The 26,208-nt window shown below is 36.8% G+C and overlaps 1 protein-coding gene across 1 annotated transcript in view; it reads right to left on the minus strand.

Annotated features, from left to right (window-relative positions):
• Positions 1-26,208, minus strand: part of fhod1 (formin homology 2 domain containing 1) — a 196,577-nt gene that overhangs the window by 128,524 nt on the left and 41,845 nt on the right. The window contains 1 exon segment of the mRNA XM_039762959.1: positions 25,352-25,416. Coding sequence (XP_039618893.1) covers positions 25,352-25,416 — 65 coding nt within the window.

Below are 26,208 nucleotides of genomic sequence, written 5' to 3' on the forward strand. Positions count from 1 at the left end.
ACACGAAAAGTTTGATAAATCGATAAACTTTCTACAAAGTGCAGTAAAGAAAAAAGCATAAATGATATTAATATTCAGTGGGACCACCATTTGCCTCAAAAACAAAGGCAGTTCTTTTAGATATACCTGCAAGCAGTTTATGAAGGTACTGGCGTATTCGGTTTTTCCAAGTATCTTGGAGTATATCTTTGAGAACATGCCACAGCTCCACTGTAGACTTTTAGCAGCTTACATCTTTCTGTCTCTGCAACTAATCAGAGACTGGTTCAAAGATGTTGAGATCAGGGATCTGTAGTGACAATTCCATTTGTTGCAGGATTCCCAATTCCTTATTTTGCTGCAGATAATTCTTTTAAGATTTTGAATGTTTCTGGAGTCATTACCATGCCACAAAATTAGGCTGGGAAAGATTAAACACTTCCCTAGTTGTACTGCATGATAGATAAGAATCTGTCTGTACTTTTCAGCAGTAATAGGGCAATCAATTTTAATCAAGTCACCAACTATGTGGAAATGTTCCAAACCTGCAAAGACCCTACACTATGCTTGACTGTTGCCTGCGAACATTCATCCATATACTATTTTCCAGCCCTTCAACAGACAAATTAACTTTTGTTTGAGATCAAAATGTGAAATGTATAGAATCAGCCCTAAGTACCTGCTGTCTTTAGCTGCCCCAGTCCCTGTGCTTTTGTGTGTAGACAAGCCATATGGCTGTATTTCTACCCTGGAGGAATGGCTTTTTGGTGACACCTTTTCCAGGAAGGCCACTACTGACAAGACTTCAGACTGTTGTGTGTATACAACGGTCCCAGTGGTTTCTGCCAGTTCTGAGGTGATAGTGGTACTGGACATCGTCTGATTTCAAAGAAAAGTAAGCTTGATATATTTCTCAATTCCTGCTCTACATTTCCATGGCCTCACTCATCCCTTTTTCTTTGGGCTTATACAGAAGGGCTTGAACAATACATCTGGAAATACCGGTCTGCTAAGAGCTTTCTGCCTGTCACTATGCTCACTTTTGCTATTGTGTAAAATTTTCAGGTTGAAGCACCATGTCTACTGCAGTTTCACCTTTTTAACTCAAAGTGGTTTATTACTATGTTAATTTCTTTAAGAACATTCAAAACTCATTGTTTTGCAATATAAATATAACAATTTGGAACTCTTAAAATACACTAAATTGACACACTAATACAAAATACCTAAAATAACTGTAAAAGTCAAATTTTTGTGAACTATCTAAAATGTGTGACTAACACTGTATATAAACATGGATGTATGCACACAGACACATATACAGTACACACAGCACATACAGTACATGCATACATATATTTAAATTTACCATTTATATCTTTCACATGTACTACTGTAGGAGTATTTTTTTATTTGATGCACTAACTCCTTAATTAAGGTAGCATTAATGCAAAACAATGTTTTAAGGTCTTCAACAGTTATAAGATGTAACATTGAGTAAATGTGGCAAAATTTGTTGTCTGAAAAAAGTTGTATAACCATTCAAGTTTATCCTTAGTGATTATTGATGGCAATTGAAAAAGGAATTTTTGCAACATTTCAGCAAAAAAAAAAAAAATTGCCGGAAAAAAATGCATAGCAAATTAAAAAGGAGTTAAAATACATATCTGACTTGGGAGGTCAGAATAATACTTTGCAGTTCAAAACATAAAAGTACATAAACTTACTAATAAAAAACATGATTTGTTTAATGTACAATAATAGGATTTCAAATTCTCATCACGGGTGCTGTCTATCATTCTCCCCATGTTCTGTTCTAAGATGCATTTTATTAGTTATAATTTGCACTGGGAAAGATATGTGCTTTCATATTTTTCAGGTATGAAAAACAGAAGTTTCAAAATAAGGCTGTTATAAACACTAATCATGATACTAGAGAGTGGCAATGTGTGGCATGTTGATTACCCAACTCTATTCTGTTCAGGACCTTGGCCATCCTGCACATTCCATTCTCTTTTCTCCACTGTGGCAAACAGGATCACTAGCACACGTATGATCAATCAATGCTGTTATAATCATCATACATGTTTATATTCATTATCCATTTCTGGAATGAACCTAGTGTACTACTGGAAATCTGAGAAAGTCCTGCAATAATTTAAATGTATTATAGAACATGCCAATAAATTTCAGCTTGAATTTGACTTTGAAATAGAAATGTTATAGCTATTACTACTGCTACTGCTATTTTTTTCATGGACATCAAATCAGAATTAAAATCACAACTCCAACAATATCTGAGGTACATTAAAATTATAAGCACGGTGTGAACAAAGCCTGTGTTACTCACAAAATTTTCAAAGTGGACTGTTTAATGTTTAATGAGCTCAGCAGACCAGACAGTATCAAACAGTTCAACTTTCATATCTGTAAGCACTTGTCTAATTCAGAGAGATGAGGAGCAAGGAGTCTTAATGGACAGCATTGAATGTTTTGGTGAACCATGGTGATAAGGATACGCAGAAAAAACAGCAATGTCATTACAATCCGCTTCATATTCTTGTGCGTGCACTACATGTTTCCTAGTTTTATAGATAAGGATACTCTAAAGACGCTCTACAGCAATTAAAGACAGCAGCAGTTCTCACAAGTACTTCTAGGGAGTGAGCTAGGAAAATCCTGTAACATTACCCCTGAATGCTACAGAACACAAAGCTAAAATGTCTCTAGAACTGAAAGATGATTTGGCCAAAACAATCAATTTGAGGAAAGTAAGGACAGAAACAGTGAGAAAGAGAAAAATATATGGTTACTGAACACCATAAAAGCACTCAAAGATGGAAAAGTAAGCATTCTAAAATACTGAAAAGAATTTGGGGAGGGTTTGCATTTTCTGCCATATTTCTCCCCACCTGCATTTTAGCATTTCCAATGCCCTTTTAAACTCTCCCCACATGTATTTTAGCATTCCGAACAGCCCTTTTTTTAAGTTTTATTGAGTTTATTAAAAGCACACAACATTCCATACAAATAAATATTTTTTACAAACATAAGATCGAAAACAAATCAACCCCCGCCACTGAAAAAAAGAGAGCTAGGCCAGCAGAGTAAAACTTAGCTAGCAAAAATAAGTACATAGATGAATTAATAAGTGAATAAAGATAAATTGAGAAGAAAGAGAAAAAAAAAGGGGAGAGAATCTGCTTCCTCAGTGCTTTAAAAGCTTATTCTAAAATGTTATTGTTTAAATCCTGCCAGGTTTTGAAAATGTTCTGCACAGATCCTCTTAACATCCTTGATAACTGCGGATTTCATGCACTCAAACCATAAAGTCTGCACTGGAATTACAGTATATGATTATATGTCTTGCTGTCATTTGTTTTTCTCAGCTCTTTCTACATCCACCTTAGATTCCTCTTTAATTTCTTACCTCTTAAATTTTGAGATAAGCTTATCTGGAATGACATGTAAAATGCTCCGAAATCAAAATTTACCCTCCTAAAATTAAATTTGAGTTTCAGTTTTGAAATAGGTACTCCGTCAACACTGAAATAAAATTATGATAATTAGATCCTAATAATTCAAATCACCTCTAATCCCTGAATTCTATTCAGATTTTTACAGAGTGATAAAGCTAGACAGTCCTCTCTTTTTAATGATTCCTTAATATACTGTGTTAAAAAACAAACAGTCACTGACTATATTTATAATACATTTTATTTAAATAGCGCCTTTCCCATGCTCAAGGCACTTCAGAGAATTTAAGAAAATAATGTAGCTTTGTACAAACCAGATAAATTAATAAAGAAGATTAAGACAGTAAATTCAGAAAAAAAGCCTAACAGACAACACAATTGATGGTCCTGTAACACATACAGGTTACAAAAGCATCTTTACATAGAGGTAAACTGAGAAGGATAGAAAAGTAGAGTAGAGGTAAAAGCCTTCCTGAACAGAAGTTTTGAGTTGTTTTTTTTTTTAAAAGAATTCATGCAGTCAGCTGATCTAATTAATTTCGGCAGGTCATTCCAGAGACTGGGCGCTATACAGCTGAAGACCCTGTCACCCATGGAGTGTAGATTAGTGTGGGGTACAACAAGATTGTCAGAATCTGAGGACCTTAGCGGGTGGACAGGCACATAGTGATGGAGAAGATCACTGATGTAGTTTGGCGCTAGGTCGTTTAAGCCTTTGTAGGTTATTAGAAGGATTTTATATTCAATTCTGTAAGACACAGGGAGCCAGTGAAGGCGAAGCAGGATGTGCGTTATGTGCTCGCTGCTGCTGGTTCAAGTAAAGACTCTTGCAGCCGAGTTTTGAATAAGCTGGAGCTGTGATACAATATTAGAAGGGGCACCTGCCAGTAGGGAATTACAATAATCGATGCGGGATGCGATAAAAGCATGGACAAGTTTCTTAGCATTAGAAAAGGATAGGAAGGAGTGAACACGGGATATGTTACAGAGGTGAAAGTAAGAAATTTTCTTAATGTGGTTTATGTGGGCAGAATATGAAAGGGAGGAATCAAAAATGACACCAAAATGACAAGATTCTTTGTAGTAGAGGCAGGTCTGATAAGATCACCACCAAGACTGACTGGGAAGGAGCTCATTTTATTAAGTTGCACTTTAGTCCCAATTTGCAGGAGTTCAGTTTTGTTGCAATTTAATTTTAAAAAGAGTTCTGCTCCATCCAGGTGTTAATTTCACTGAGGCAGGTTATGAGCTGAGAGAGCTCCGATGAAGTTCCACTTCTAACATTGAAATACTGTGCTGTTATTATTCCTACTTCAAAATCTAATCTGGTTACTGCCTGCTCTCTACATGCCACAAGTTTTCTCTGGGTACATCAATTTCCTCCCACATCCCAAAGATGTCTTGATAACTTGTGACCTTAAACTAACCCTGAGAACGCATCCTGTCCTATGTTATGGGGATGTTATAGAGATAGCCCTCACCTCCCAGGAACCTTGTAATAAAAAGGGCCAAGCTGGATATTATATGATTAAACCTACAGTACATACAAAAATAAACATATATATTTTATAATATGCATGTATTCGCACATCCACTACTTTTGACTGTTTACATTCCATATAAGAAAATTCAGGCTACATTTAGAATATCACTGCAATTCAATATTCGCATTAAAGGTCTAGATTGCCTCAAAAAGATGCAAATGAAATAGCCTTCATACTCCCTCAAACTGCAGAAAACCATAGCCTGTGAAGAACCGCGGCTAGCTGTTATCAGTAGAATAAAAGGACAATGCCTTCCTTTTTATTTTTCTGACAGGCTGATTATTAGATTCTACATATAAAAGAACTGCTAATAAAAAATTACTCAAAGAATATCAACATGAACAATACTGTGGAACTCTGTCATATTGGTATTTCTAAAGAAAACTGCTTTAAAATTCTAATTTTTCCTATTTGAGTTCTTTATTGTTTTTGTATTGTATTTGTGTATTGACTATAAACATGGCATGTCAGTACTTTTGGTAGATTATTTAACTATCATACATTCATACCAAATACTTTGTGAAACAACTTTCAGAACAATGTTGCTTATTTCTTTCTTAAATTATAAATGGTGAGAAATGTTATAAGATCAGTTAAGAAACAGAATTTTTGTTTTGCAACTTACAAATATTGCAGACTCTCATAATTTTAAAACCTTTACTCAGGAGACACTTAGTCATATGAAAAAGTTTGGGAACTCCTCTTAATTCTTTGGATTTTTGTTTATCATTGGCAGAGCTTTCAAAGTAGCAACCTACTTTTAATATATGACATGCCTTATGGAAACAGTAGTATTTCAGCAGTGACATTAAGTTTATTGGATTAACAGAAAATATGCAATATGCATCATAACAAAATTAGGCAGGTGCATAAATTTGGGCACCCCAACAAAGATATTACATTAATACTTAGTTGAGCCTCTTTTTGCAAATATAACAGCCTCTAGACGCCTCCTATAGCCTTTGATGAGTGTCTGGATTCTGGGGGGGAGGTATTTTTGACCATTCTTCCATACAAAATCTTTCCAGTTCAGTAAAATTTGATGGCTGCCGAGCATGGACAGCCTGCTTCAAATCAACCCATACATTTTCAATGATATTCAAGTCAGGGGACTGTGACGGCCATTCCAGAACATTGTACTTCTCCCTCTGCATGAATGCCTTTGTAGATTTCGAACTGTGTTTTGGGTCATTGTCTTGTTGGAATTTCCAACCCCTGCGTAACTTCAACTTTCTGACTGATACTTGAACATTATTCTGAAGAATTTGTTGATATTGGGTTGAATTAATCCGACCCTTGACTTTAATAAGGGCCCCAGTCTCTGAACTAGCCACACCACATGATGGAACCTCCACTAAATTTGACAGTAGGTAGCAGGTGTTTTTCTTGAAATGCGGTGTTCTTCTTCCGCCATGCAAAAGGCTTTTTGTTATGACCAAATAACTCAATTTTTGTCTCATCAGTCCAATGCACTTTGTGCCAAAATGAATCTGGCTGGTCTAAATGAGCATTTCAACATTCAATCAACATTTATTTATATAGCACATATTCATACAAAAAATATGTAGCTCAAAGTGCTTTACAAAATGAATAGAAAAATAGAAGACACAATAAAAAATAAACATAAGTCAACATTAATTAACATAGAATAAGTAAGGTCCGATGGCCAGGGTGGACAGAAAAAACAAAAAAACCAAAAAACTCCAAACATTTGCATACAACAAGCGACTGTTTGTGGCGTGAGTGCAGAAAGGGCTGCTTTCCCATCACCCTGCCATACAGATGTTCTTTGTGCAAATTGCGCTGAATTGTAGAACGATGTACAGATACACCATCTGCAGCAAGATGTTCTTGCAGGACTTTGGAGTTGATCTGTGGGTTGTCTGTAACCATTCTCACAATCCTGCGCATATGCCGCTCCTGTATTTTTCTTGGCCTGCCAGACCTGGGTTTAATAGCAACTGTGCCTGTGGCCTTCCATTTCCCCGATTATATTCCTTACAGTTGAAACTGACAGTTTAAACCTCTGAGATCGCTTTTTGTAGCCTTCCCCTAATCCATGATACTGAACAATCTTTGGTTTTCAGATCTTTTGTGAGTTGCTTTGAAGATCCCATGCATTCACTCTTCAGAGGAGAGTCAAAGGGAAGCACAACTTGCAAATGACCACCTTAAATACCTTTTCTCATGATTGGACACGCCTGTCTATGAAGTTCAAGGCTTAACGAGCTAATCAAACCAATTTGGTGTTGCAAGTAATCAGTACTGAGCAGTTACATTCATTCAAATCAGCAAAATTACAAGGGTACCCAAATTTTTGCACGGCCAGTTTTTCACATTTGATTTAATTTCATACCACCAAGTACTGCTTCACTAAAAATCTTTGTCCGGAAAACGCCCAACTACTCAGATGTTTCCTAGGAAACGAAAGACATACCACTGTTATCTTTTTTGTTGAAAGTAGAGTAAATTATTATGCAGGCTGAAAGGGGTTTCCAAACTTTTTCATATGACTGTTTTAGCTTGGCAAGAAATCTAAATGATGATAACTTCACAGAAAATGACAATACAAAATTCTTAAACTTCCGAACATAGCTCAAACTTACCTGCTTCAAGTACCAACACTTTTTACCTGTGCTCATGAAAAACAAATTTTCCCTTCACAATCTCATTCATTTTTAAGTTTAGCTTGTACTTCCTGTTTGCATTAATCAATCACTGATCAGTTTTCTGAATAGTTTTTTACATTACAAAATTATAGAAAACTGGAGCTTCTCAAAGCAGCCTTGGGCACAAGGCAGAAAACCACACTTAAAAGGGTCAATTGTAAACTGCAATGCACATACATACTGCAAATATAGGCAACTGTGCTCATACATGGACTCAGTAACAAAATACAAATTCCACACAGAGACTGAACAAGGATTTTACCCTTAATCTTTGGAGCTATGTGATTCAGTGTGGTTTTCAATTCATCTTCAGTTTTAATTTTAATATAATGGTTCTTTAATGTACATAAATATAAAAATATAATCATTGTCTTGCGGTTTACTCCTCAAATATTCATCCCCATATAAGAAAGTCTAGGGGAGACCATTGTACTCTCCTAAACCACCTCATACTCAGCCTGAAAGATGAGTTTCCAGGCTTTTTACTTCTTAGCATGGAATTGACCTTTAGATTTTCCTATCACAAAGGTGATACATCTTGTAATAACACCTAAAAAATGCACTATTTTATCTTGAATACTGCATGCCCTCTCCTCAAACAGTCAATAAACCACAATATGGCATGTTTAATTGCTTTGAGGTTGTTAAATTCACATTCTTTATATCTTCCTAAAAAGTTAATTATGGTTTATCGTGAACACTTACCAAGTCTACCTTAACTAAAATATCTACTTCCCAGTACATTCTAAGGCTGATGTTACATTACTTGACTTCCAGTGTTAGGATTTGTCAGACTTGCCTACTGCAGTTGTGGATCTCAATGCCAGGCCATGTCAATTTTAACAACTGGGGAAAAAAAAAAAAAAAAGAAAAAGAAAAACACTGGGTGTGTCAAATTACATTACTGCATGCGAACTTTTCAACAAAATTGTGCCTATTCCTCCTTCTGACAACTAATATCGTGCTAGCTGGTGGAACCCATGTTGTAAAAAGGGTTAACAGGTACGGAGACGTCATTCGCAATCGCAGCTTATATATAAAGCATGAGATATTCTCTTCTGTCTTTGATGTCCTCAACACATTTCTTGTTGCTGCACTATATGCATTGTACTTCTAGAATAGCATTAATTGGTGGCCAGCCCTCATGTACAGAGAGCTCACCCCTAGAACTAAAGACAAGATCAAACCAGCTTAAATTTTGTCAGGGCAAGTCACAGACTAGTTGAAGTGAGTCACCGAGTATGTCAGACTAGACAACTGATCTTCACAGGACTGCACTGCTGGCTTCCTCAGACTTGTAAATGAAGACAGCAAATTGGGGGGAGAAAAAAAAAAAATAAAAAAAACCATAAAATGCACAGATGAGCTGCTACAATTAAAGTTAGGATTACTGGTGCTTTACCTTCTCCATTATTACCACCTCAAAAGCAAAACTTGTTACCAGTCTATTTGGTTTAGGGCTTCCGTAATTCATCTATGCAATCAAGAAAAAATTTTAGTTGAACTGTATTTTCTTTAACTAGATGCCCTTCCCCTGCCTCACACTGCACTCTGGCTTGATATAAAACTTTCCATATTGTTCTTGAGCAGACAATGGTGGCAGCTGTACCACATCCACCCCAAAATGTTAGGCAGGAATCTACTCTTAGAAATTGAAATTTCAAGAAATCTCAAAACCTGAGAAACAGGTTGTATGATCAATGGGTGGCATTCCCCAACAGTACTAGCTCATTCCATGAACACCTGAAGACGAAACAAGCCGAAATATAGCAGCAGACTAGTCAACTGTATTGCAAGTAACCCTACTCGTATTTAACAGTTCAGCAATATTTCCTTTAGTGTTATAACTAACATGGGGACGAAAAAACAGCCACAGTAATTCTTCAGACAGAGTAGATAAACTGTGTGCTAAATACACTTGTCAATTGTTGCTGTTATTACTTTCTTAAGCAAAATAATTTTTCAGTATATAGGCTAGCTAAATACAGAGTAGTCTTTTAAATTAATTTGATAGCTTTATTTTAGGCAAAGCTGCATTTTCACTTTCTGCCAGATATTTTTGCCAGAGCCAGCAACTTGTAACTCTTTAACGGTTATCTCATGGATCCAAAAGAAAACCACTTATCAGAGTCAAAATTAAGCTGCAATAACATCCTATATAAACATAGGTCATCTTTATGAAGTTTTTAGGTATTTTCACCAGTAATTAAAAATTTAAATAAATCACATTCCATAAGTGATAAGGCTGACTTAGTGTGATGTACTTTTTTTAATCCAACGCATTTAATCCAAACTGAAAGAGACTTTGAGGCATAGCAATATACAGTTGCCTGCCCACCCACAGGGGATCTGCTGCTGCTGTTGGTGGAAAGTTGGATTTTGTGAGAAGAAACACAATATTTACAGCAATTTAGATTGCAAATGTGCAGAACTTACAGCAAAGCAAAATTCTAGATTTAACATTAAAAGGCAAAATGACTAAGCATAACTAAAATGGTTCTGGACTTTTTCAAACTCAGTGTGGCACACCTGCTTAACATCCAGTTGCCCTTGCATTGCCAGAAAGTGGCGATCTGGTAGTGTAACATGCAGGTTATCCAGAACATCACTTATGAAGAGGAGTTGTAAAGTTTTCCTTTTCATTTCTTCTCTTTAGCTCCTATGTCTTAAGCAGTATTTTTTAGTAGACAATGTTCTAAGTGAATTTATCTGTGTGTTGCACACAACCTTTTGCACAAGATTTTTGATGGATTATCAATGCACACTTGAGTGGTAACCTACTGATTAAGGCATCTATTAGGTTGGTTTTTTTATAAAAGTGAAAAATTGTTGAATAAGAATACCAATAATAAATTTATCATCTTTCCCATGCTCAAAGTACATAACATCGATAATATAAAATGAACGAATGGTTTACACATGTACTTCAACAACAAATCAACATTTTTGTAAAAAATAAATGCTTAAAATGTGATGAAGGCAATATCATAAGCATTGCCCTTTCAAACAAAGTGTAAAGCCTTATGTACTAAAGATGGCAATGAAAAAATTAACTATTACTGAAAAGTTTAACTTCTAATTATTTTAATGCTCTGTGGCTGCAAAAGTATAGAATGTTGGTTTTTACGTCAATCTGCCCTACCATGGTTACATCTCACCAGTGGTGTAGAAGTACTGAAACAATTCACTCAAGTAAAAGCACAAATAAGCAAAAATGTATTCTAGTAAAAACTTAAGTACACAATTGACCTTTCTACTTAAGTAAAAGAAAGAAAGTACCTACTGACTGCATATTGCGTGAAATACAAAAACAGTACAGGATGAACCATTTTGAATGATGGAGATTATGCTGAAAAATGTATTAGGTCAATATTTACTGTATATATTATGTTTAATTCCATTAACAAATTGACAAATAATTAATGCATTCTAATACAAACACATTGTTACTGCATTGCATTATGATTTAGAATCATGAATCAGATAGGTACTACTTTCACTTGCACTTTTAACATCTAAACGAAAGAGGCTGACCGCATTTCATTTGCACATCTGCAATTTGCAAAAGGACAATCTTTGAAAACAGTATCAGCTGTGAGAATGACAATGTGATCGTGGTACAGTAACATTCAACCCCTCCTCTCTATTCTGTAGGCTGCACCTAGGGGATCTTGAGATAAGTGCGAACAGTATTGGGTGTCTGGGCTAGCAGTGCAAATTTGTTTTGCAGTTTATGTAAAACTTCAGCTTTCCTCTAGTTCATAAAATGATACAGGGTATTAAAAAGACTTTTTAATCTGAGGACCCAGATTAGAAAATTGGCACCATACTGGGACCCAAGACGAGGATTATCATCATCATAGTGACAATGGAGTCATAATGAGGTAAATAACAATGGCCATGTAATAAAAAGGTAAATGTTTTTGCTTCTTTTCAAACATTTTCTCACATGAATATTATTAAAAGAGAAAAGTGTGAGACATAAAAAATATGAACAATACTCTGTCTATCCATATTCCAAATCAGTTTTTTCAGAGGAGTGTCATGGAGCAGCTGGAGCCTCTCTCAGCAACCATAGGGTACGAGGCAAGAAAGACACCTGGATAGGATGCCATCCCATTGCAGTAAGAGCGCACATACACACACAAACATACTATAGGACCAATTCAGCACTGCCAATCCATTTAACCTGCATGTCTTTGGACTGTGAGAGGAAACCCACACAGACATGGGTGAAACAAGCAAACTCTACACAGAGAGCACCTTGGGTTAAACCTAGAACTACTATCATTCAAAACAGGAACAGATTTCTGAGGTGAATCATTCCAGAGAAAATGGTCAGTGTAAGTTTTAGTAAAGCTGAAAGAAATAATTCTTTGGGGTGTTTTGTGAGGATATGATGATTTTTGAAAGCATCACTTAACTTTTGTCATTTTACTCACGGCATCAGTTAAGGAATGAAGTAGTTAAAAATTTAATCAATGCACTTTATTTTGTCTTAAATAATATTAAAATAAAGTTTTGTAAATGAGCTCCACCATTAAGAATAGATTTTTCTAAATGAGCCTGCAAATAGTTTAAAATACTGGAGTTAATATTCCAAGAGATATACACTCACCTAAAGGATTATTAGGAACACCATACTAATACGGTGTTTGACCCCTTTTCGCCTTCAGAACTGCCTTAATTCTACGTGGCATTGATTCAACAAGGTGCTGAAAGCATTCTTTAGAAATGTTGGCCCATATTGATAGGATAGCATCCTGCAGTTGATAGAGATTTGTGGGATGCACATCCAGGGCATGAAGCTCCCGTTCCACCACATCCCAAAGATGCTCTATTGGGTTGAGATCTGGTGACTGTGGGGGCCATTTTAGTACAGTGAACTCATTGTCATGTTCAAGAAACCAATTTGAAATGATTCGAGCTTTGTGACATGGTGCATTATCCTGCTGGAAGTAGCCATCAGAGGATGGGTACATGGTGGTCATGAAGTGATGGACATGGTCAGAAACAATGCTCAGGTAGCCCGTGGCATTTAAACGATGCCCAATTGGCACTAAGGGGCCTAAAGTGTGCCAAGAAAACATCCCCCACACCATTACACCACCACCACCAGCCTGCACAGTGGCAACAAGGCATGATGGATCCATGTTCTCATTCTGTTTACGCCAAATTCTGACTACCATTTGAATGTCTCAACAGAAAGAGACTCACCAGACCAGGCAACAGTTTTCCAGTCTCCAACTGTCCAATTTTGGTGAGCTTGTGCAAATTGTAGCCTCTTTTTCCTATTTGTAGTGGAGATGATTGGTACCCGGTGGAGTCTTCGGCTGTTGTAGCCCATCCGCCTCAAGGTTGTGCGTGTTGTGGCTTCACAAATGCTTTGCTGCATACCTCGGTTGTAACGAGTGGTTATTTCAGTCAAAGTTACTCTATCAGCTTGAATCAGTCGGCCCATTCTCCTCTGACCTCTAGCATCAACAAGGCATTTTCGCCCACAGGACTGCCGCATACTGGATGTTTTTCCCTTTTCACACCATTCTTTGTAAACCCTAGAAATGGTTGTGCGTGTAAATCCCAGTAACTGAGCAGATTGTGAAATACTCAGACCGGCTCGTCTGGCACCAGCAACCATGCCACGTTGAAAACTGCTTAAATCACCTTTCTTTCTCATTCTGACATTCAGTTTGGAGTTCAGGAAATTGTCTTGACCAGGACCACACCCCTAAATGCATTGAAGCAACTGCCATGTGATTGGTTGATTAGAGAATTGCATTAATGAGAAATTGAACAGGTGTTCCTAATAATCCTTTAGGTGAGTGTATATACTATGTGTACTTTATATACGGAATTGGAAAAATCTTGCTGAATAATTCAGTGAACAGTCCAGTTTTAAATGTTTCTCATTGGCAGAAAACACGTCTTTTACACTACCAAATTTATATTTTTCTAATAACATAAAATGATAAAATATGATGTAGCATACAAGAGCAATACAAAAAAATAAAGAAATAGTGTAGTGTGCAGGAAAAAATAGATATTGAATAGAACCTCAGACCTTTAGTCAGAATAACTGCCCATGGAAATAAAAACTGTTTAGGTAATGTGTTCTTCGCACCTCAAATGCAGATTTAGATTCAGTGTATTCTGTAAAAGCCAACAACATAATGCAGGATCAACCAGTTGTCCATTACCACCGAAACTTCAATATCTATCTAATATATTTATATATATCCATTATAGAAAAAAAAATCCTGGAAAGGAAAAGCAAAGCGCAGAGACATGATCTTCTCGGAAGACAATTAAAAGACCCGCGAGACACAAAGAATATTAAATAAGCGCACGGCCAGTAAAACAGTCATGTAAAGGCACGTAGCACACGCAGATCCTGTGCTCTCAGTACATAAAGTGTATAAGGACAATACGTTCTAGATGAAACATCAATGACTAAGAAAAGAAGAAAGAGAAGCGTGGAGAAAAGAGACCCAAAAGCACTGGAGAGAAAAAAAGGCAGATAAATTATGAAAGCAGTGGAATTCGAAAGGCTCAAACAAACGATGGCACGATACACATGCAGAGAAAGGAAAAGAATATGAAAGCAGTAAAATTCGAAAGTATTGTAGTGTCCCAGCCAGGTTGAAGCCTTTTTTGTTTTAAGTGACCGTTCCTTAAGGAAGGGCAGAGTACAGCACGGAAGACTGATAGCAGGGTAGTGATTGATGCGGTAAGGGGAGGGGGGGAGAGACCCAAGGGATGAGGGGTTGGAGAAGGTGCTAGAAAGTGGTGTTTGGGGTTACAAAGTCAGCGATAGTGCAGCGATTTGTTGACACTTTATTACGTCAGTCACTACAGTATCAAAAAAAAAAAAAAAAAAGGGAAATCATCAGAACCAGGTGTAATTGAAAAAACAGCAGGACAAAGCAAGATCAGAAATAAAAGGCAAAGAGCAGAAAACAAAGTCTTTTCGCCTTCGCATCATTCAATGCACAAAACAGATTTACACAATAATGGACCATACACTGAGCATCTGTGGTCCTGCAACAGTTAAAGCAATGACAAGTTTAATTTCAAAGAAAACACAATTTGGTCAGGTGTATATTTATGATCACGGAGAAGCAATGCAAATTTTAACAGGTGACAAGAAAGGTAATGTATATATTCCGCGAACAACATTAGACGCCAAAGGAGATCTTGATATGCCATTCGTATTATAATGGTTTACAGTTTCCCATGAGAATAGCTTTTGCTATGACAATTAACAAATCACAGGGACAAACATTAGAAAAAGTCGGATTATTTATTAGAGAAACAAACAATATTCACTCACGGGCAGTTTTACGTTGCGTTGTCAGAATGCGTCTCCAAAAACGAAATCAAAATTCAATGCGATTTTGAATAAAAGGTAATACCAAATATTGTTGTTAATGAAGCTTTAAAGTAAAAGTGCAAATAATGAAATTGAAACAATTCCAAAGAAAAAAAAAAGCTTTTAAAATTGTATATCCGATTACCCGCAAGAGACACTTTAACTTGCTCCCAGCTCTTAAAACAATATCAAGCGACAAGCAAAATACGCAGCTCGCAGCAGATGATCCGACCACTTCTCCTTGCGTGCATTCAGCCACCCTAACCCCCCCACCCCCTTCATAACGCGAGCAGCAAAGACACAAAGTGGCAAAAAAGACAGCGCCTGTACAGGCTTTAAAATGGTCAACCCCCTTCACAACGCAAGCAGCGTTATACGTCCTGCGAGAAAGAGATTCAACCATGCCCGGCTCCGGAAATAAAAGGACAAGTATTGTTTTTACAACGTCACGCGAGACAAGGCAGTAAGCCATCATTTAACAAGTCCACGGACATCTAAACTAGCAGTTGTTGGATTGCTTTTGGCAGATCCTCATTATGTGCTCCCAGCTCTTAAAACAACGACATGCGACAAGCAGAACAGGCAGCTCGCCAGCAGCAGAAAGACAGCAGATGATCCAACGGCATCTTCTTAACGTGCATTCAGCCACCCCCTTCACAACGCGAGCAGCATTATACGTCCTGCGAGAAGGATGTAACGACACCTGGGGCCGGAAATAAAGGACAAGTAATGTTTTTACAAAAGTTTTTAAAGTAAAAGTGAAAATAATGCATAAGTAACAATTCCCATGAAAATAAAAATCTCTTTAAATTGTATATCCGGTAAACCAAACACGGGGGTGGGAGAGCAAAGCGCCCTGATATCTAGATAGATAGATGGATATCTAGATAGATAGATGAGAATGTTTCTCATTGGTCAACTAAAAATACTGTTGGGTGAAATCAGCCCTAACACACCCCCTTACGGTCTTGTATGTATGTTATCATCCAGTTGACACTCAGAACAACCACCAGAGGGCAAACTGGAGGTGACTGCCAGCATTCTTTATGTTTAAGTAAAAAGTATGTGAACCCTTTGGAATTGTCTGGTTTACTGCATAAATTGGTCATAAAAAGTGATCTGATCTTCATCAAAGTCACAGGTACTGAAGCTGTCCAGGCCCTGATGCAGCAAAGCAGGCCCAAATCATGATGTTCCCTCCACCATACTTTACTGTAGGGATGATGTTTTGATATTGACATGCAGTGCCCTTTTTACGCCAAATGAAGTTCTGCTTGTTCCTCCCAAATAGTTCAATTTTGGTTTCATCACTCCACAAAACATTTTCCCAGTACCGTTTTGGAGTGTCCAAGTGCTCTTTTGCAAACTTCAGGCGTTCGGCAATGTTCTTTTTTGATAGCAGTGGCTTCATTCTTGGTGTCCTGCCATGGACTCCTTTCTTGTTCAATGTTTTGCATATAGTTGTGCTTGGCATGATTCCCATCTGGATATGCTTCTTGTCAAAAGCTCAAACTCAAACTTCAGTGTTCTTTTATCAATCAAAGACATTCTAGGCCACACCTCTGAACTCGTTTCATTAAATGGACTCCAGGTATGCTAAATTCAGACTGCAATGAGCTTTTCAAAAAGTCATTAGCTGAAGGTTCACTTACTGTACCTGTTTCCAACCTTCCGTTTCACAGTTTGAATGATTTATTAAATATGGTCAAAAATTCTCTGAAAATCTGTGCATCTTTAGTTATAGGAGACGGTGTTTGGTCATTATTGGGACTGACATGAAGATACGATAACTATATATATATATATATATATATATATATATATATATATATATATATATAGTTTGTTTGGTTCTGAGCGTCAACTGGATGATACCATACATACAAGACCGCAAGACAAACACATTGAGTCTTCATTGTTTGTTATTGGTATTTTTAAAGTTGTCTCAAACAATTAAAAAAAAAACACACACACACACACACACACACAAAATTTTCTCCCAGGCAACGCTGGGTATTTCAGCTAGTATATACTGTAGATCTACATATCTATAGATAGATCAACACACACCGTTACTCTATTGACTCAACCCTCATAAAACCCCGAACGTTGTCACATTCTTAACCATACCTGCTACTTTCATTTTGACATTTTAAATTAGTGCTGCAGTCCTTTCACCTGACAAGTTTGTCTGTTCTCCCACTTAATTATGTGTGTCTGTGCTGTCATTCTCATTTTGACTGCTTCACTGGTTGTAAGATGGAATTTGGGAATACTTATTATTTTAGTGCCACAGAAAGCTCACTGTGATATGTCAAAGACATTATTTCACATACTAAACTGCTGCAAATAGTACACAATAAATAGCATGCAGTTTATAATTCAACACAAAAGTTGCACGTGGAAAAACATGGTTCATTTTACCATACATTCATGTGGTGACCCATCATAGTCATATCTGCAACCGATAATTTAAGAAACATTGCTCTAAACAAAAAACACCAACAGCATTATGCATGCGTTTTAGAACTCCTGTGGAACTCACAGGTACAAACAAATCAATTCAGCAATCCCATGATTCACTGAAAAGAATCATTCAAAAACAACAAACTGTTCATGCGATTGTAAAATGTAATGCATTGATTGACATGAAGAAATGTATTAGAGTAGAAATTTGAGATATTCGCTGTAAAATTTAGTGGAGTAAAAGTCAAAAGTATCCAGAGTTAAATATACTTAAGTAAAGATGCATGAAAAAATGTACTGGAGTACAATTAACTAATTGTACTCCATTACTTTCCATCCCTGCATCTCACTAGATTCTCTTTGAGAACTTTGGGAAGCAGACACAAAACGTATATTTGCATAAACAGTATTTACCATGCATTCTGACATTTTAGAGACATTGGATTTGGTGTTAGAAAGGATAAGGAGGGAAGGGGGTGTTAAGAGAAGCCTACTGGGAGATTTAACACTCATTTTAGGAATGAGGTACAGTTGCAACCTGAAAGACATTGACTAGGAGGAATAGCTGATGTTGTTCTGACCAATACATTTTATTGGATTTCTCTGCTAGTCGTGGATTATCTACAACAAAACCACTTCAAAATATGAGAATGCCAAAGGTCTTTGTACTTGTGTCACCTGAAAAATGGCTCTAGAAATTCATGATAACTTGGAAATAGTTAGCAGAACACAACCCAAGGTGTTTTCAACAAGAGAAGGAAAACATTGACCTTGGAGATGTACAGTTAACAGGCAAAGGAGTAATTTGATAAACTCTTAAACTTAAGTGAATATGTCCTCCTCAGATGATGCAGTCCCAGAAGAATTATGTTGCACTGGGTCCATTTTTAAATCAGAGGTCACTGCATTAATTAATATTTGCCGTAGTGTTAAATGCCTTGAGCATGGGTAAGGTGCTATATAATGTATTATTATTATTAAAGGTCACCAGATGAATGACGTTCAGCTAGAAATGGTAAAAGCACTGTTTGGGTGTAAAACTTCACCTGGGAAACCTTAAATTTATTTATGGATTTATTATTGGGAAGATGTTTGTTTTGTTCTTTTAAAAGCACTTATGGAATTATAAGTACTTGCACTTTTACCTCCATCCATTTGCAGTCATTTTGTGCATCTTCACTTGCCATTGCCCAATACTTAGTTATGAATTTCGACGGATGCAGGTTCAAGAGGCTCCTGTTAAAGAGTATGGGACAGTGGAGCCAACTTGCACAGTTGCAGGTATGTATTATGTCCTCTCCTGTTCCTGATTTCCACAGATAGGACATCAAAGTACAACAAGGTTTGGAGAGTGTCACAGGAGGCTGAGGGTCAGACCCAGCCGGGATGTCTGGAAGGACTGAGAGGTGGTCTATACTTCGCCCGGGCCACAAGGAAGTAACCACCCTGGATGTTGAGAGGACCAAAGGGAAGGAGCAAGGAAGCTCAAGCCCAGTGGAGCCCTTGTCCACCGTCAGGGGGCGCCCAGAGCGTCGTGGAGCCCAGGAGATCAACACTTCTGCCACACCTGGGAAGGTGGGCTCAGCCTTCCAGTGAGACCCGGGGTGCTTCCAGTTGCAAGGGCAGCACTTCCACCACACCAGGAAGTACTGCGGAAGACTGTCATCAGGCACCTGGAGCACATCCAGGTGGGAATAAAAGGGGCTACCTCACTCCAATCAGAGAGCTAGAGTCGGGAGCAGGAGCAGGAAAGTCGGTCAGCGGATATTTGGAAGAGAAACCCATGGAAAAGTGATTGGTGCTGTGTGGGTCTTGTTTATTGTATAATAAACATGTGTTTGGACAAAGTGCTGGTGTTAGCCTGATGGTGTTGGACCCAAGCTCACAAGAGTAAAGGCTTCCCCTGCTTTATGAACATTCACTTAATGAAAATTCATCTAGACAAAGAAAGTTGCTTTTAATACCCTTTAGAATCTGATAAACTACAATAAAGCTGAATTTTCCACAAACGAAGTCTGGAAACATTTTCAAACCTGCACCTCTAGCTCCAACGTCCAATACTGATTACACTCATTTTAAGTACCGTTAGTTGCAGCCTACAGAACAGAGGAGGGGTTGGATGTTTAGTCATTCTCACAGCTGATGCTGCCTTTGGAGACTGTCCTTGAAGCAATTAATGATAATTAAGTGTTCATGTTACAAAATTTGACTTTCTGAAAGAGTATTCAGCAATGGATTTGCTTCATTGAGGGTGGAGACTGTATCTGCTTTGGGAACCTTAGGGCTGCAATCTCTGGTAATTTCAGGTGATACTGCCTTCTTGGGTTCATCAGACTTCATCACACGGTGTAGCAACAGTTCACAACTAAGTGGAATGAAGTTAGGCTGAGAAATAGTAACAACAAATCTTAGGCCATGGTCCTTGAATGGAAAAAAGTGGTTTGTTCCCCTCCAAAAATATGTTTATTGCTATTAATATAGCATTTTACATCAGTCTGCAAACACATCTTTGTCTGATAAGACACAGATACAGTATGCAAGTTTAAAGCAAGTGTCTCTCAAAAACAAGGCTATCTTTTTAAATTAGTGACATCTGTTTCAAGCAGTGGAAAAAGCATTTTGTAAGTGTATTTGTCAGTAATTAGTAAAAAAGATAGTAAATGTAGTTTTATTCAACTAATCAGAAAATTGATAAATAGTATACAGTACATCAAAATGCATCAGAGTGAAATGTACAGACTATGGTTCATCGACCTTTTGTTTAAATAATGTAATTGATTCACTAGCTTGGTAAAAATTTCTTCTAGAAGATGAACAAAGGTGTAATCCAAGAAAAAAAAAAACACAAATATAAGCAAACTGTAGGAAACCTCACCACCTGCCAGAAAGTGCAACTCAGGATCACTAGTGATGGCAGAGGTTCCACCAAAATATTCCAGAGAAAACAAGGAAAAGGAAAATAAGGACCAATGATATATAAAGAGAGAACTATCTGCGTTGAGACAGCCTTGAGCGTTATTATGCTTTGCAAATACTAAACAGTGAATATGTTAGCAAAATATATACATATTAATATTTATGCACTTCTACAAGAATCTCTTAATACTTATTTTTGCAGATGCTGTCAAATCTCTTTTCAAAACAACCTATTCATTACACATACCACACTACCTATAATTTACACAGACATTATGTAAGCAGGCCTATCACACACAAAAAAATGCCTCAGGTGTGGCATCCTATCAGGAAAAAGACTAATTTCAAACTTCATGCCACTAGCTGAAACAATTGAAAGAATGGCAAATGTCCAATATTAAGCTTTAACCAAGACTTCCATTAATGATACTGTAGAGACTGGCACTGGAACTTTAGTTTGCTTTTAGATCTGCCCTGTCTCCTCAGGACTGACTGTGTGTGGCTGGACTGACTAAATAGAAAACATTATGCTCTGCTTTAAATTAAATTAAGGCAAGCAAAGCTAACTAAATGCTTCTGTACTAACTCGTATCTGAATCAGACATATCTACCTTCACATTAAATGAAACAATACTGCATCAACGGCAAATAAATATTTGTTCTTATTTTCCAACAGCAACTTAAATTAATATAAAAAGCAGGAAATGTTAATCAGGCACATCAATGGATGTTTGCTCGTATCATGCTATGCATGACTCACATTTTTATATCTCTGATTAGAGCTGTAGAACTCTGTCTCTCACTGGTGAAGAGACCCATCTTTCATTCAAACACATAGCATTGTGGGAATGAAGTCTTCCATGTTTACATTCAATGAGGTTATTTTCAGGAAGTAACTGTTAAAAATATTTTAGCAAAAAAATGCACATTTTTTGCATGATTTGACTATACAAAATCGATAGATTGAGTCAGTAGCATTTAAAAAATATTTTTGGGTGGAGTGTTGTGAGCAGCTGGCTCCCAAAGATTTTCATATTCTTAATATTCCATGCGGTGGTTAGTTCACGGAGGGTGAAACTTTATTTGTCAAACTGTCTTTAACAGCCAATTTCCAACATCGCTTGCAGATTGCTGTCTTACCAGCAACATTTGTCTTTTCAAAGCCAGACCACCACCATAAATGGGAGGATAATCGACATTTATTAATTAAATCTAACGAATATAAATCTTAAAACTAGATGGGAACAATTAGATTGTGCAAGGATTGTCACAATTCTAAACCAATCCAACACTTAAATAAGGCAGCACTCAAAGCACTGGCGGTAATGTTGAATTACAAAGAACAGAGGTACGGTCTTTAATGTTTGTGAAAATATGAAGTGTAAAATATGCATTCAACATAAACAATGTGTTACACCCTGTCAAAAGGAGATAAAAAGGATTTCCATTAATATAGAGTTAATAATGAAGAACTGCAGGATATGCAGATTTCAGTACTCAACACACCTGAATCAGCCAATCTGCCTAGCTATACGAGTAGAAGCATGCAGGAGGTTGCAAAGCATTCATTGTATCATGTCTGAAGTCTAAATGAATAATTAAAGTTAGTTAACATTACTGTCCAATTGGAAATGCAAACATGCCATTCCATAATAGGTGTAGCATTTTAACACATAGTATATCCATAGACCATCTAGACTCTGTTCACTGTTATGACATATTGCTGCAATGGTCAAAATAACAGAAAGATGTTGTAGCAGACAGAAGTACTTCTCAAATGCATCTCTTATATTGCACACTCACTAAAATGTACAAATTAATCACGGAGCTTCACTTGCCTTGGGCTACTGAGCTCGTAAACTAATAATAGCAATTTTAGATTTTTATTTGCTTTCAGCGTCAAGTGAGTGACAAAATCTTAATTGTTGTTTTAACGATGTGCAAGCTGACATTATTGAGTATATTATAGATGTTCATCCCTACTTCTAAGTTAAGGTCAGTAGGTTTTATAGTTAGCCTTTACTATACAAAAGTTTCACTCACATCTAAAATTCAAACATATCTTAATATGTATTACAGCCTGAACACCTGAAATTGAAGATTCTGAATATCTCCAGTCAGTGTCAAGTTAATCCTTCTACAGCACATTCAAGAACACCACGTTTGTTTTTTTGGTTTAATCTACATTTACCTTAAATAAAACAGTCTTCTGTCCAGTGAAACAGAGTAGCCTTTTTTTCTTAGAAGTGCAAGCTTACCTGTACAACACCATTACAGTTTAGTTCGTTTTTTTAAATAAAGGAACCAACAAATAAATCTATAATTTCTAAAGTCTAAAATAGTAGTACAGGAGGTATTTGATGGTTTCTCACACACTATACAGTCATTGTTAACTCCATTTTTCTGTTTGAAGCTACTTATCTCTGCTTCCTGACTGTAAGAGCCAATCTTAGAAAGCTAAAAAGTTTTGAGGTAAACTCATATTAATGTTTGCTTAATTCGAATAGAATAAAAATTTTTCCTAGTCATAACTTTTGGTCTTTCCCCCTATAAGTTAGTAAGAGATAGAACCGTCTTACTATAATTGAGAAACAGTGTGATAATAAGTTCAGTTGTGGAAAGAACAGGTCCCAGTAAAGAGGGACTTGAAAGACCCATTTTCTACTCAGAGATGGGATAAGCATAAAGTTTTCTGACCATTTTGAAATGGTTCAGAAATGCTAAGTAAATAGTAACGATTTGAGATGTAACAAGATTTAAGCTTTGAACTGAACATTTCTTAACATTAGTTTTTTCTTTTTGTGTGAACTGTTTTACTTTGAAACTTAACTAAACTTTTAAAAACGAAGATATTTTGTCTGTGGAATCATTTCTGCGCGTCAGGCTTTTGCTGAATCCCGTTTTTTGAGTTGAAGCTGCTGAACTTTAGTAATTTTGGGAAAACGCAGCTACACTGGCAGTGGCTAGAATAACTTAATGCCACCAACAGTCTTTTCTATAGGAGGCTACACTAATCTTTATATGTTTCTAAGTCTGAAAAATTAAATGCACTAAATATACTCAAATGCTCAGTGGGTGGTTCATTATTATAATAATCATTATTATCATATACTTAACAGATGTCTTTATTCAAATCATTTGGCCCAAAAAAAAATTCATCTCCGTTTTCATTTTACATGTAATCAAAGGCTAGACAAAAAAAATGGTTTTGGAATATTTCATAGCTGAATAATAATTGATAAGGTCAGTACAATCTGTACAGCTGCACAACCAGAAGGAATACTTAAAAAGTTTGAGCAGTGTCGACATCCATCACATCTGTCCAAATGCTATAGTATTCACATGCATTAGTGCACACTAGACAGCATTAGTAGGCCACAATGATTCAGATCAGAACACCATGTAAGGGCGTTATGCCAGTCTTAGAAACCACACACTGGCCTAATTATCACAAGATGAAAGAGCTAGGAAACAAATCTACTGTATTGTTTTCATAATGTGCTACAAATAGTACTGTATATTGAAAAAATCATAAATCACCCTCTGTGCTTCAAAGTGTCAGATATTTCTTCAACCATCACATAGTAAGAAAAATTAGTGTTGCAATAGGGATATAATACATGGTGAAAATGCATTTTATTTCAAAATGGAAACACAACCAGTAGCAGCTTCAAGAAGGCAATAAAAAAAAAAAAAAGAAATTATTAATAACTACTGTACAGATTCCCATACGTTACGTGTACAAAGCTACCAAATTTCTAAAATGACTGGCTTGATCATGGAAAGAAGGTAATTATGCAATCTTCTACACCAAGAAATATACTGTGAAAATAAAAAGTAATCCCATACTATTATTACTAAAATCTCAAAATACAAATAAAAAGAATTTATGGGAGTGCTAGTACAAAAATAAGATAAACCATCAAAATGGCTGTTATTTCTTGTTTCTGCATCAGTTGCACAGGAAATTATTTTCTATTTAATATAAACAGAACAACACAGAGGGATCCCAAAGAAAACAAATTGATGGGCAAGATTAGAAATGACCCAACTGTAGAAAAACCAGAAATGTATTTCAACACTTGGGATGAGATGCAGGGTGAAAATATGTATGAATATAATTAAGAGTAAATGCAAGCAAGTGTTATAGTAACTGTTAAAACGCACAATGTGCACATGCGCACACACACACTAGCAGACAGCATAACCAAACCTTATGAGCTTTAAAGTGGCACATTCAATAGTCCTGGGAGTCTAACAGTGATTCAACAAAAACACATGGCAAGGAAATGCAAAATACACAAATACTTCGCTTGCTCACTGGGGCACTGTACATATATAGGTGTATGTGGCAGACGACGAGGGTTCCTACCCCACCAGAAAGCTGGAAGAAGGACGGACCGGGAGAGGAGCACTCTCTTTCCCTGGGCGTAAGAGGGCAGCCCCCCCTGGATTCCATCAGGAACACGGAGATGGAGCTTAAAAAAAAAAAACTCAACCCTGTGGAGATTCGTGGCCTCCACCAGGGGGTGCCTGGATGGTCCTGGAGCCCTAGAGGACAGCACGTCTGCCACACCAGGAACTGCTGCCAGGAGACCATTACAGAGCACCTGGAGCACATTCGGGGAGAGATAAAAGGGGCCGCCTCACTCCATTCGACAGCTAGAGTCGGGTGCAAAAGGACAGAGCTAACAAGAGAGGAGTGGAGGTGGCCAGAAGAGAGGAAAAAGGACAGAGTATAGCATGGTATTTTTGTGCACTGTGGTTGGCTGTGTGTGTTGCACAATAAACAAACAGTGCGTGTTTTGTACATTTGGTGTCCGTGTCTGTCTGTACTGAGGCTGGTCTTTCACAGAGTATAAAAAAAAAATACATAAATACATTCAGAAGAAAGTGGTGGGAGAGAAAAAAAAAAAAAAAAAAAGCCCTTACCTAGAATTGCATGAACCCGTACAGAAAGCTGTGTTCGAAGAATGAGAATAGGTTTTTTTCCTTTGCTGTAAAGACAAGAAAAAGGAGATGCAACAATGCCATTAGTTTGACAATGCTGTCCATATGAGCTTACTTATATGAAATAATAGAATATTTTCATTGTGTTCCTGTTAATTAACACTTTCATGTTAACAAGCCATCTTTTTCTTGTTCATCTGGATTGGTATATAAGGCAGTAACACAATAGGGCAAAGTGGTGTCCTATTTTACTTACAATTAGGAAAAAGAATTTATTTTGGGGTCAATTAATCCAAAAGGATTCAAACAAGAAGTCCAAGAGCTAAAGCCTCATCACTTTATATACTGGGCCTTTATATGAGGACTGGTTAAGCTCTACACCTGTAAAGTAAAGAAAACCCAAACATGTACTGGTAATAAAAAAAGACAAACGAGAATAGACTGCAAAAAAATGAAACAAAAACAAGAAAACTTAAAAGAAAATTACATAAAAAGAAACACAGTCATCCTTTAATAATGTTGTAGATTTAATTTTAAATGGATACATTTGCCGTTTTTGCCCATCTATTATAAAAAAAAAAAAAAAAGGTTGGAAGGAAACGAGACGCAATTTTCTCAGAGACACTTTCACATCCCGCAAGACAAGTCTTTGTGCCAAGAGATTTAACCACGCCCAGGGCTGGAAATAAAACAGAGTAGATGACAAAATAGAACGCCATAAAGAATTTCAAAATGTTGGTGTAGTACACATGCAGAGCAGGTTAGAGATAATGGAAGTACAAAAATTTGAAAGTCTCAGAAGAAAAAGAAGAGGGTAGTAAAGATCACATTAGCGCAAA

This window comes from Polypterus senegalus, chromosome 9 (genome assembly GCF_016835505.1).
Source record: "Polypterus senegalus isolate Bchr_013 chromosome 9, ASM1683550v1, whole genome shotgun sequence".
Classification (NCBI taxonomy): Eukaryota; Metazoa; Chordata; class Cladistia; order Polypteriformes; family Polypteridae; genus Polypterus; species Polypterus senegalus.